Source organism: Protopterus annectens, chromosome 13.part0 (genome assembly GCF_019279795.1).
Source record: "Protopterus annectens isolate FY-2018-M chromosome 13.part0, PAN1.0, whole genome shotgun sequence".
Classification (NCBI taxonomy): Eukaryota; Metazoa; Chordata; order Ceratodontiformes; family Protopteridae; genus Protopterus; species Protopterus annectens.
The window spans coordinates 179,519,941-179,533,129 of NC_056747.1; the positions used below are offsets into that span (position 1 = coordinate 179,519,941).

Sequence of the window (13,189 nt, forward strand, 5' to 3'; positions counted from 1 at the left end):
GCAAATCCCAAAATCAGAGACAGCATTTAACATTGCTCTTATAAACTTAGAAAGTAGTTACAATAACAGATTTTACATTAACATGCATTTTTCTGAGGGATATGAAGTCTAAAACTCAAATGTTTGTCATGCTTTAATGACTTCAATCCACGACAAGTTGACGTAAAACCACCATTTTATGAGGAACTGACCAAAAATATGAGGCAAAAATCTGGACATTCTGTGAAAATTTATACAGTTGACTGGTATGGACACACACACACACCTAACCTGTTTATAGAGTAATTGCCTGAGCTTCTATCGGGTGCTAGTGTCTTGTTAGAAACCTAACTACCAGTTCCCAGAACCCACGCAAGGTTTAACATTGATATTAAGGAAGCTGCTAAATTAAGTGAACTTAGACTAAGCTTAGAAAATTTCTTAATTCAGCTGTAATTCACTGAGATTCAGCAGTATGCCTACTGTTGACTGTGTGGGTATTTGTCCTCCCTTTAATAACTTTTCTGATGGTGGAGGTGGTACTGCTAATTAATGATGCCCCTCATACCTCTCAACTTCTTAGTGCAAGAAATCTGGACAAACCCTGTTAAAATGGCAGGACAAAGCGCCAAAAATAGGGACATATATATATATTTTTTAAATATTGTTTTTATAAACTTAGAAAATTGCTAGAGTAACAGGGTTTGTTTTAACATATATTATGATAATTATCTAAAGGACTTGAAGTCTGAAACTCAAATGTGTGTCATTATTTAGTGACTTCAGTCCTCAGATCATCCCAGTGTTTTGCCAGAAAACCACACATTTTATGAGGAACAGGCCAAAAATCTGGACAGTTGAGAGGTATTTAATGTTATTATGTTACGCTGTTATGAAACCGACGACTGTGTTAGTCAACACTGAAGTATCCCTTATTACCAAAGGAAGTTCGCAGTCTTCATGCATTCCGAAAGGGCACATGCTGTGGCAAGTCTGAGAAGTACCCAAATAATTACCAGGTTGTTTCTTTGCGCCATTAACAAATAAATACCCAACTCTACTGACCATCCCCAACACACATATGTTTGAGACTGGTTTGTTTAAAATATTGACTACCTGATGAGACCACGTACAGCGACACAGCAAAATAAATAACTGGGTCATGGAAGAGTTGAGCTCTCCAGGAACGAAAAAGGGAAGACGGTACAAAACAGCTAGTAGTGAAACGTCTCCCCTCCCCCTCCTGCCCTAGTTGACAATGGTATGTCCCTCCTAAACCGATTACCTCATCACTACCGAGTTTCCTGTGATGGTTTGTCAGAGCTCTGCTTCTGTCTTTCACGAGTTGAAAATGTTGTTGCTGTGCTGATGGATGAGGTGTTGCCTTTCCTATCTCATCAGCTGGGGACTTCAAGGGCTGCAGGCACCCTCGCTGGGGAGAACGCTTGAGGCACTTCTCCACACGAAGGGCTGTCACGTTGTATGTCGAAGGTATGGCTACAGGCATCCACATGAACCAAAACAAGAGTGGTCAAATACAATAGGGAGGCAAGGAGAGCAACCACAAGGGCAGGACCTCCCCATGCAGGAGGCAACATTCATTTAAATTGCCTTGGTGATGGTCTACAGCACTGATGCAGAAACAGGGTCGAGTTTTGTGTGTTGCAAGGGTCGCGGTATTTTTTTACCTTTCTGTCTGGATAATGGTAGGATACTGCCGGTAGACAAGAAGAACCCGGTCGTTCAGGATGTCTGACCCCAGCTACTGGACAGCATTGCCTAGCCACAAGACACACTTTGTTACGGGCGCCTTGCTTCAGCGATCTAAAAGGTAAAACAAGTTCACACTAAAGGCACTTCACTGCAGTCTGATTGCTTTGTTATTAAGAGCTCAGGTACTTCATATAACATGTAGCTAGGAAGGATGTAGTGTTGTTGCAGGCATCGTTTGTTTCGTTGTCTGTTTGATTTTAGCTTTAAAAACTGGATGGCCCTGGTACCTTTAAAGGTGATTTCCCTGTTGTTTTGTATAGGGGGATGGGGTTAGTTTACAAAAGACTTGGCCATACCGTAGGGGGTTTCTTTGTTCGTTACTCTTGGCGTAGTGGAAACATCCTTGTTTGTAATTTCCTGGTGGGTGTTCGTAGGCTTTTACTGTACAACTGTTCAGACACTGTAATTGCAGAAGTCTAGTAGTGTGTTACAAAACTTTCACATCATACTTAAGATCACTGACAACATTCTCCAGATGTTTCAATTAGTGATCCTGCATAACTCGTTTGTTTAGACTTGAGATGTTCAAGCCCCCTCGTATCAGCATATCTTAAGCGGCTCATCTTGTATATTGATATTGTTTTGGCGGGGATGAATGGAAGGGGGAATGGTAACCAGGAAGTGGGGGTGACTGGAAGGGGGAATGTAACCAGGAAGTGGGGGAGGTTGTCGATGATGTTTGCATCTCCACGTGCCTGTTTGGCAGCATAGGAATGCATGCTACCTGTATTGGAAAATTAGAAATGCTCACACTGGGTTTTCTAACCGAATATTTTGATAATTGACATAATTTTCAAATTGGCCTATTTCTTTGGCGGTGATAGGGATTGTGGCGTTAACTATTTCTTTTGTTTGAGGTGAATTAATCAAAACCGATCACTTCTGGAATAGATCTAGGCCACAGTAGGCTTTGTGGAATACAGTATTTGGGTTTGTAGTTGGCACTTATACTGCAGGAGAAAAAACACATAGTAATATAGATAAAATGATGTATGTAATATAGTAGGGGTGAGACTTGTACTACTGGTGGAAAGAAACTGTAACCTTAGGTAATATCCAGGCAGGTGGTAACTCTAATTCCATTGTTTGTCTGTCTGTGGTATTTGCTATTGCTTCTTATAAGTAACTTGACTTTAAGTGGATCTATGTATTATTTATTAATTCAGTTGTATATACTCCATGCCACTTTGGTTTACTAATGTGCACTGTACACCAATTCCTGTAAACCAGTTAATGTTTTTTAATGCATTGCTTGACTCGAGACGTGAGATCCCTCTGGATCAGACAAGTTTTTGACAAATTGGGAGACAGTTCCTTTACTTTGACATTTAATGTATGAGAATGTTTTCCTTGATTAACAGGCATCACGAGCATAACTGACAGCAGTGATGTAGGAAAAAATGCTGTGCAGCATTCTGTATTGTACAATTTTCAGCTTTGGCTTGGTATGTTTTTCAGGCAAGAAATATACTCTACATTTCTGTGCCAGACATTTACCTTCAAGTAGTAAGAAGTGTTCATGTGGGGGAGGAGTAATGCCTTTTAACCATCACCATTCCTTGACTCATTGCTGTTTCATTTTAACTTTAGTATCTATTGAAAGCATAATGAATAGCAGGGAATTGTTTTTTTTTCCCTTTGCCAGGGTGTGTTTATGTAGTCATTAACTTACAAATCACTTTACATAGGGAGCAAAGCCATCCTTAAAATCAGCCATCGGCACTGTATAGCAAAGAAACAGAGGAATAGCAGTTATAATTACACCAAAATCCTTTTATTATTTTTCAGATTTAATTTAGTAAGCTTGCAGTGTGCTCACTTATTTTGACATTTACTGTGCATTGTTAATTCCTTAAACAAGAGATGGCTGTTTTTAATATTTGATTTAATGTTTTCACTCGTGTATTACCACTGTTTATTTTTTAATACTGGCATTTAACTCCATCTTTTCAAGTGATTGCCATGGGTACGTATAGTAGGAGTGTTTATGCCTTATGCTTGCTATTAGATGGTTTTGTAGCTGCTGTTTCAAAGTACATTTTAAGATGTGTCCATTGTATTTTGTTCTCTTCTTGTCAAATTTTGGAGGTTAATTTGTGTACTTCGCTGTTGTGTAGTGCTGCTGGCTATCACCAATTAATTGTGTGGATATTAATCTTGATTTTTTTGTGTGGAGTGGGACTTGCATGAGGCAGTGTTACCTAGAGAGCTTTGTTTAGTTGTCACATTATGGGGCTGTGAGCTTCTGGTTTATGGCCTTGCACCCTGCTAGGCAGTAATGTCACACTGAAGTGTTCTTAGTAGGTACGTTTGTACTGATCAGTATGTACGATGGTGCATTTGGGTCAGGTAGTGAACCACTTCCAGTGCAAAAAAGTTAATTAATGCTACTTGCCCTTGTCCGTTTCTAGTAGGAGTATGATGCTTGATCTAAGTAGATTTTATATAGTGTGACAGTATTGTATATACGTTGTTTAAATATAGTCGTTTCTCTTTAAGTGACACCTAAGTTACGCCATTTAAGCGTCAGGGTACCTCTAGTGTCAACATGTGAAGATGTTTCAACAGGATTTGTGCCTTTGGTTCAATCTGTTGATTGAACTTGATGTTATGAACGTGATGTCAGATGATTACTATGCTCTCTAGTGCGAATGTAACAATTATCAAGACCGCTAATATTGAGGTAGGTTTTGGTCCCTACATTGCGTTCTATATTACTCCATGGAGTGTTCACTTTCATCATGATACATAGGACACTACTTGAGTTTACTAAAATTTGAACCTTTCCAGTCACTGAGAGGAAGGGTAGCTTAAATGTTCACCTTTTATATGAATGTGCAATTTTGCTTTTATTTTTATACATGTTTTGTACTCAGAAAGTACATTGGATTGATCGTACTGAAGACGCAACTCTTAGACGTCAGTGAATGCTACGTGAACTATTACTCAAGTAGCAACGATAATGCATTATCTCAGATATTGTACACTAGTTATGTTTTCTAGCAAGTTTTGTAAATAGGTTGAGGTGCTGATACTGGTCTATATACCACCAGGTTTCAATTGCGATCTTAGATCTATGCCTAGATCGCTATGTGCATTTTGCCGTGGAATTTTAAAATACATTTTTTAAACTTATTTGATGTTTTGTTTTTAGTCCTTGTGACAGACTTTGATCTCTATACTCATTTTGTATATGGGAATTTATGGGGCGCTAAAAAGCCTCATATATACTATTGTACTTTTGACCTATGCTCTACTGATTGTTCTATGAAGAGCACCTAAGCGACATTGTTTAGAGCATTACATATGAACTACGGCTTTAAGAGTTTAAACTTTTCACTGGTCATGTTGACCAATGAAAGTAGTCTGCATGTTTTATAAAGATTTTTTAAGCAGCTTGTAAATGTTTAAGAGTTTGAGAAAGCCCTATGGCGAAAGCGCTTACTCACTTTTATGAATAAATATTTTCGCAATTTGAAAGGAGAGCATTCAGCGTGTTATTTACTGGACTATTGGATTACTTTTATCGTTTTATTGCCATCAGGGGTACCGGCTTCTTTGTTTGGTTTCTCATTGTCTTTATCAGCGTGATACCCCGCCTCTGTTTGTGACCGCTCTGCATTGGGACTGTGAAAATTGTGTTATATTTAATTTTGTCAGAGCTGCCACTTTAGAGGATGGCGAACGAGAGCAACATTAACATAGAACTTCCCTACGTTCCGACCAATTTGGATTATACTAACAAATTTTTACAACGCTTTCAGGTGTGTGTGACCGGGGAAACTAATGTGTTACTGGACTTTGAACCCAGTGTCGATGGAGATTGGAACAACCAGACTGAAGTAAGTAACTTCCATGTTACTCAGGACTTAGCTGAACTTGAGACTGCATTCGTTAAACTGAAAAGACTACAGGTCCAGAGACAATACTTTGAAGTGTGTTTACTTAAGCGCATTATACCTCGTGGGCTTCGTGTTTTGAAGATGCCCACATCTGGTAACCACTTCCCGGACCTGTTATACCGTTGGCAGCAATTAAATTTGGAACTGAGCTTCAGTTATATGAGGCTGCTAATTGATTTCCACTTGCCTGAAGAAGATCTTCTGAGAATAAAGGTCAACAAAATGTTTAATGACTTTAAAACTAAGTATACTGAAAATGTACATACAGCTAAATTAGAGAAAGTATTAGAGGATGTACTATTGGTGGAGAAAAGGATGTTTGACCAAAAGAAGTCTAAGATAACACGTGATATGCGTGATTTTAAAAATAATCACGTATTTACTTGGCCCAGAGATAGGAACACAGGACATTCCAGCAATAATTTTTCTAACAATGTACAACAAAGGCATACTGAACACCAGACCAGGAATAGAGGTCCCATAGAAAATACTAATCAGACTAGTGCTAACGAGGCTTTTCGACAAACCCATATAGTACCTGAGAGGAATGCCACTGTTGAAGTGCCCAATGAGAGCGATGTAAACACAAGTTTGAACTCAGACAGGCAACACACAGTGACAGATCACAATGGTAGGAATAGAGAAGAAACCACTCACCTACAATCAGGAGATAGTCTGGCTGGGTGTATTACTGATGTACAGAGAGCAGGAGCTGCAGTAGTTAGACCCAAATCCAGTAGCTCAGTTTTACCTGCACCCCTCCCCATAGCCCAGCAATATTTTTTAGAGAAGAAAAGGTCAAACAGCAGGGGGAGGCAGAAAAGGAAAGGGTCCACAGAAGAACCACTTCAAGGCCCCACTATAAAGAAAATGTGGGGGAGACAGAATCCCTAGTCATTAACCTTTCGAACAGGTTACTGAGTGTATATGAAGAGCAAGTTTTAAATAAAGGACTGGGCTTTATTCCCACTAAAGACAGTAACTTAGTGGATACGATTATAGATACCAAAATGTACATTCGAAATATACAACTTAAACTTGAGTTTGGACAGAATACTTCACGTCATGAAATGAATAAGTTCCGTAGTAATAGTGTCTATACCCCACAGTTGCATCCGACTGTGGAAGTGTTTGGGAATGTGTTAGAGGATGATATATACAAACTTTTCCAGGAGAAGGGCAATAATAAACATGGTCAGAATCTTAACTACAATCAAAGACGGGCTTTGCATAGTTTGAAGGATGATAGGTCAATTACTATCAGACCTGCTGATAAGGGTGGACCTATAGTCGTAATGGATACAGGTTACTATGAACAGAAGATGTATGGCATGCTCAATGATGAGCTCACTTACCATAAGATAAACCAAAAAGAACTGATAGAGAAGGTCTTCAGGGTTTACCATACATTGGATGACTTGGTCATGTCATTTGATATAACTGAACAATTGTATGGTTATCTTAAGGTCAGGGACCCAATTATACCGGTAATACAAGGCCTCCCCAAGGTCCATAAAAACAAAGAAGATCCCCCGATGAGACCAATTGTGGCAGGCCAAGGGTGGGTAACGGAACCCATGTCCATATACTTGGAAGATACCTTGAGGCCTCTGGTGAATAAGAATAAGATCATCTTAAAAGATAGTAAACAATTCTTGATAGATCTTTACACCCATACAAAAGATTTATCGGCAGACCAACCATTCCTTATGGTCACCCTGGACGTTGTGAGCTTGTTCACAGTGATCCCGAATGATATAGGTATAAGGTACATTACTGAATATATGAGAGAACATTCTGAACTAACAGCACGTAAGATAGATCTAACCACACTACTTCTTGAAACAGTTCTTACCAACAATGTATTCGTATTCAATGAAGACATGTACCTGCAGAGGGATGGCGTAGCCATGGGCACGTCCTGTGCGAATAGCTACGCCAACCTCGTCATGGCAAGATGGGAAGATCAATTTCTCCTTGGGGTATCACAATTTAGAAAATATGTAGGTATGTATTGCCGCTTTGTAGATGACCTGTTTTTGTTATGGCTGGGGGACGAGGGTTCCCTGAGAGATTTTGTGAGTTACCTTGAGTCCACCACTGAATTTTTGAAGTTCACCATGAACTTTTCTTATGATCACATCTCTTTTTTAGACGTAGATATAGTCCGCATGCTGAATGGGATGCTTAACACCTCTATATATAGGAAGAGCTGTCAGAGAAACAACCTACTACATAGACACAGCATGCACCCACGTCATGTATTTAGCAATGTCCTTAAGGGACAATTTATGAGAGTGTCTAGACTCAATTCTGACTATTCCCAATATGAATATGGAATACAGGATATGAAGAAAAGATTTTTAGAAAGGGGCTATGATGCACTTGAGATATCTGAGACTGTTGGAACAGTTGGTTCTTTACGCTCAAGTAGCGCTAGACCATACTTCAGTCAGTACACAGAACCTCAAATTACTGAGAATACGGTCAGGAATGAAGTTAGTGCTAAACTGAATTTTAGCAAGATGAGCCTGGAGGTTAAAAAAGCTATGCAAAGACGTTGGGATATTCTAGCGTCTGATAGAGAAGTTAGTAAGGTGATAGGCCTTACACCACACGTAACTTTTAAGAACCATCCTAACCTAAAAAGCCTATTGTGTAGACCAAGAGGTATAAGGTATGATAATTCCATTATGAATGTGAACACCGTACCTTGTGGGAGATGTAACCAATGTCGTTTTATATGTAAAGATACGATGTTTATACATCCTCTGACTAAACGTGCTTTTTACTTTAATACAAACACCACTTGTGAAAGTAAAAATATAGTATATGTTGCTAACTGTAATGCATGTGAAGCTTACTATGTAGGGAAGACTAACCGGATGCTGAAAGAACGTGTCAGAGAACATAACTACCTAACTAGGATAGGCTCAGAACTTAATGCCTTGGCAAGACATCATAAAATGAAAGGGATAGAGCATACGTTTAGGTTTTATGTCATCCAAACTATCTTTCAAGGTTTCAGAGGAGGAGATTTGATCAATAGGACTTTGGAGAACGAAACTAGATGGATTATTAGATGGAGATCAGATAGACCCCCTGGCCTTAATGATAAAGTCCAAATTAAACCATTTTTGAAAAATAGAAGATTACATAGAGCTAAGTAGTTCATTGATCCATCAGGCATGGTTAGGTTTAATCTAGGCGCTGTAAGGACTAGATCCGGTGCTTTATTCTTACCTTTATGAGGTAAAAGCCCTAGAAGCTCACATGCAGAACTAATTTGTGAGCTATACCCTGAGGAGAGAAGGTAACATATTTATATATATTTTTTGAATATATATATTTGGTGTGTAAATGGTTTAACTTTCGTTAACCTTGATTCATTTATTTATGATGCCACTTTTGTGGCCATACATCATTCCTTATTCATTGACATTAGTATTGCCCATTGGAATAAGACGTTGTGTTTTCTAGTTGATAGATATATAATTTATGTTAACTGCCTGATGCACCCACACTATTAATTAGTGAGATCATTATACAATGTTTACTTACTTTATAGAGAGAACTGGATCCTTCATATTCATGGTCTAACAAAATATGTTTATATGGACGGCCACACGATTAACCATACTGTTCATGTTTACAGTATTTTAGCATATGCTATTAATGCTACTTGCCCTTGTCCGTTTCTAGTAGGAGTATGATGCTTGATCTAAGTAGATTATGTTTAGTGGGACAGTATTGTATATACGTTGTTTAAATATAGTCGTTTCTCTTTAAGTGACACCTAAGTTACGCCATTTAAGCGTCAGGGTACTTCTAGTGTCAACATGTGAAGATGTTTCAACAGGATTTGTGCCTTTGGTTCAATCTGTTGATTGAACTTGATGTTATGAACGTGATGTCAGATGATTACTATGCTCTCTAGTGCGAATGTAACAATTATCAAGACCGCTAATATTGAGGTAGGTTTTGGTCCCTACATTGCGTTCTATATTACTCCATGGAGTGTTCACTTTCATCATGATACATAGGACACTACATGAGTTTACTAAAATTTGAACCCTTCCAGTAACTGAGAGGAAGGTAAGCTTAAATATTAACCTTTTTATATGAGTGTGCAATTTTTGCTTTTATTTTTATACATGTTTTGTACTCAGAAAGTACATTGGATTGATCGTACTGAAGACGCAACTCTTAGACGTCAGTGAATGCTACGTGAACTATTACTCAAGTAGCAACGATAATGCATTATCTCAGATATTGTACACTAGTTATGTTTTCTAGCAAGTTTTGTAAATAGGTTGAGGTGCTGATACTGGTCTATATACCACCAGGTTTCAATTGCGATCTTAGATCTATGCCTAGATCGCTATGTGCATTTTGCCGTGGAATTTTAAAATACATTTTTTAAACTTATTTGATGTTTTGTTTTTAGTCCTTGTGACAGACTTTGATCTCTATACTCATTTTGTATATGGGAATTTATGGGGCGCTAAAAAGCCTCATATATACTATTGTACTTTTGACCTATGCTCTACTGATTGTTCTATGAAGAGCACCTAAGCGACATTGTTTAGAGCATTACATATGAACTACGGCTTTAAGAGTTTAAACTTTTCACTGGTCATGTTGACCAATGAAAGTAGTCTGCATGTTTTATAAAGATTTTTTAAGCAGCTTGTAAATGTTTAAGAGTTTGAGAAAGCCATATGGCGAAAGCGCTTACTCACTTTTATGAATAAATATTTTCGCAATTTGAAAGGAGAGCATTCAGCGTGTTATTTACTGGACTATTGGATTACTTTTATCGTTTTATTGCCATCAGGGGTACCGGCTTCTTTGTTTGGTTTCTCATAACTGACAGCAGTGATGTAGGAAAAAATGCTGTGCAGCATTCTGTATTGTACAATTTTCAGCTTTGGCTTGGTATGTTTTTCAGGCAAGAAATATACTCTACATTTCTGTGCCAGACATTTACCTTCAAGTAGTAAGAAGTGTTCATGTGGGGGAGGAGTAATGCCTTTTAACCATCACCATTCCTTGACTCATTGCTGTTTCATTTTAACTTTAGTATCTATTGAAAGCATAATGAATAGCAGGGAATTGTTTTTTTTTCCCTTTGCCAGGGTGTGTTTATGTAGTCATTAACTTACAAATCACTTTACATAGGGAGCAAAGCCATCCTTAAAATCAGCCATCGGCACTGTATAGCAAAGAAACAGAGGAATAGCAGTTATAATTACACCAAAATCCTTTTATTATTTTTCAGATTTAATTTAGTAAGCTTGCAGTGTGCTCACTTATTTTGACATTTACTGTGCATTGTTAATTCCTTAAACAAGAGATGGCTGTTTTTAATATTTGATTTAATGTGTTCACTCGTGTATTACCACTGTTTATTTTTTAATACTGGCATTTAACTCCATCTTTTCAAGTGATTGCCATGGGTACGTATAGTAGGAGTGTTTATGCCTTATGCTTGCTATTAGATGGTTTTGTAGCTGCTGTTTCAAAGTACATTTTAAGATGTGTCCATTGTATTTTGTTCTCTTCTTGTCAAATTTTGGAGGTTAATTTGTGTACTTCGCTGTTGTGTAGTGCTGCTGGCTATCACCAATTAATTGTGTGGATATTAATCTTGATTTTTTTGTGTGGAGTGGGACTTGCATGAGGCAGTGTTACCTAGAGAGCTTTGTTTAGTTGTCACATTATGGGGCTGTGAGCTTCTGGTTTATGGCCTTGCACCCTGCTAGGCAGTAATGTCACACTGAAGTGTTCTTAGTAGGTACGTTTGTACTGATCAGTATGTACGATGGTGCATTTGGGTCAGGTAGTGAACCACTTCCAGTGCAAAAAAGTTCACTGTTCAGGAAGTGCTGAAAGAGCCTAGCGTAATTTGATTGATGGAGACGTTTTATTAATTGTATAAAAACAGTAAAATGTTCTCTTGGTACACTGAGTTTGTCTTAATTTTCTTTTTAATGTGTTTCTTTCAGTGGGGTTTATAGAATAATTGCGTCACAGCTGGACGTATCACTTGGCCTTTTAACAGACTGTATTGTTGGTATTTGATTACTTGCCATAATCAACAGGATAATGTATGAATTGTGCATTTCATGAAAGGTCACAGGGCTTGAGTATTAGTGTTTTGTACATTAGTCTTTACCATTTTTATTCCTTCCTTGCATTGCCCTTATACCCATTCGTACTCGCCTCCTTAAAGGTTTCCTCATTCTCGTTTGATTCTAGAGTTCTCTCTTTTTGGGCAGGGACTGACACTTAAACAGAAAAAACGTTCTGTGTTTGTCATGTTTGGTCATAGTGCAGGTAGGATCGGATGACTCAAAACCCCGTTTTCGTGACTGCAGGTCCAAACAGCCAATAACCATGGTTGGTGAAGTGAGCTTGCCATTTTCTGAGGAGTATTGTACTTCGTTGCCCGTTTGTCTCACCATGTTTGCACCCTTTTGAGAACACCATTAAGGAATAAGCAGTGTGATATGTGGGTGTGTTTCCAAAATGGTGCTCCATTTGTTATTCCAGTTTTTCACACCTAAATGGTGGCAGCAAATTCCAGAAATGCACTGTCTTTTGCTGAGACAGTATATAACCTGATCAGTTCTTTTACCTGAATTGCCTGAAATGACATTGTTAAAGAGCATTACAGACATTTGCCAGTAGATTTGTTGGACAACAAAATGTGCATATGCCAAGGCTGCCTGCATCACTCTTTTGCATTTTGGTATACATGCAGGATTAGATGTAGACACTAACAACATAGCTGGAGTTGTGCTGTCCAACTGTATGGCATGGTTTGGACATACCTCTGACAGAACCAACTTAAAAAATAAAAGCTAAGAATGATAGTAGGTCATTTCATCTGACAAAAATGTATAGACCAAATCCAGCACGGATTTATACCTTCCCTCAGCCCTTCTCTCCTCCTCTGACACAATACATCATAACAGTAATGACAGCAAGCTGCTCTCTTTCTAGACCTGTTCAAGGCATTTGACATGGTCAACCACCAACTACTCCTACATACACTAAAATCACTCTCTGTAGACAATCTAGCAATTAGCTGGTTTCATTCATACCTAAATGACAGAAAACAAGCTGTGCTATGGAAAGATCACCTATCCCCCCTCCTACCAGTCACCCTTGGAGTCCCCCAAGGATCTATATTAGGTCCCCTCCTATTCTCCATATTCATCAGTGATCTGCACAAAATCATCCCAGATGTAACTTGCATTCAGTATGCAGAGGACTCCACTAATTTGCTCTGCCACCTCACCCACATACTTACAGTCCTTAACCCAAACCACTTTCAGCAAAATAGAAAACTGGCTCACTAGTCACCGACTACTATTAAACCCAAATAAAACCAAACTATTACTCTTCTCCCCTACTCGCAAACTCTCCTCATCACCTTTCTCCATAACATCTAACAACGGCACCATTAATTTCCCCAGAACCTTGCACTAAATTACTAGGGATAACCATCAACAACAACCTAAAGTTTG

The 13,189-nt window shown here is 38.5% G+C and overlaps 1 protein-coding gene across 2 annotated transcripts in view; it reads left to right on the top strand.

Moving 5' to 3' along the window:
• Nucleotides 1–1,272: 1,272 nt before the first annotated feature.
• MAST3 (microtubule associated serine/threonine kinase 3) overlaps nucleotides 1,273–13,189 on the top strand; it is a 1,680,970-nt gene continuing 1,669,053 nt past the window's right edge. For both annotated transcript variants that reach the window (XM_044090757.1, XM_044090758.1), the window contains exon 1: nucleotides 1,273–1,810. In XM_044090757.1, coding sequence (XP_043946692.1) covers nucleotides 1,728–1,810 — 83 coding nt within the window. In that variant the 5' untranslated portion in view covers nucleotides 1,273–1,727. The remainder of the gene's footprint in view (nucleotides 1,811–13,189) is intronic.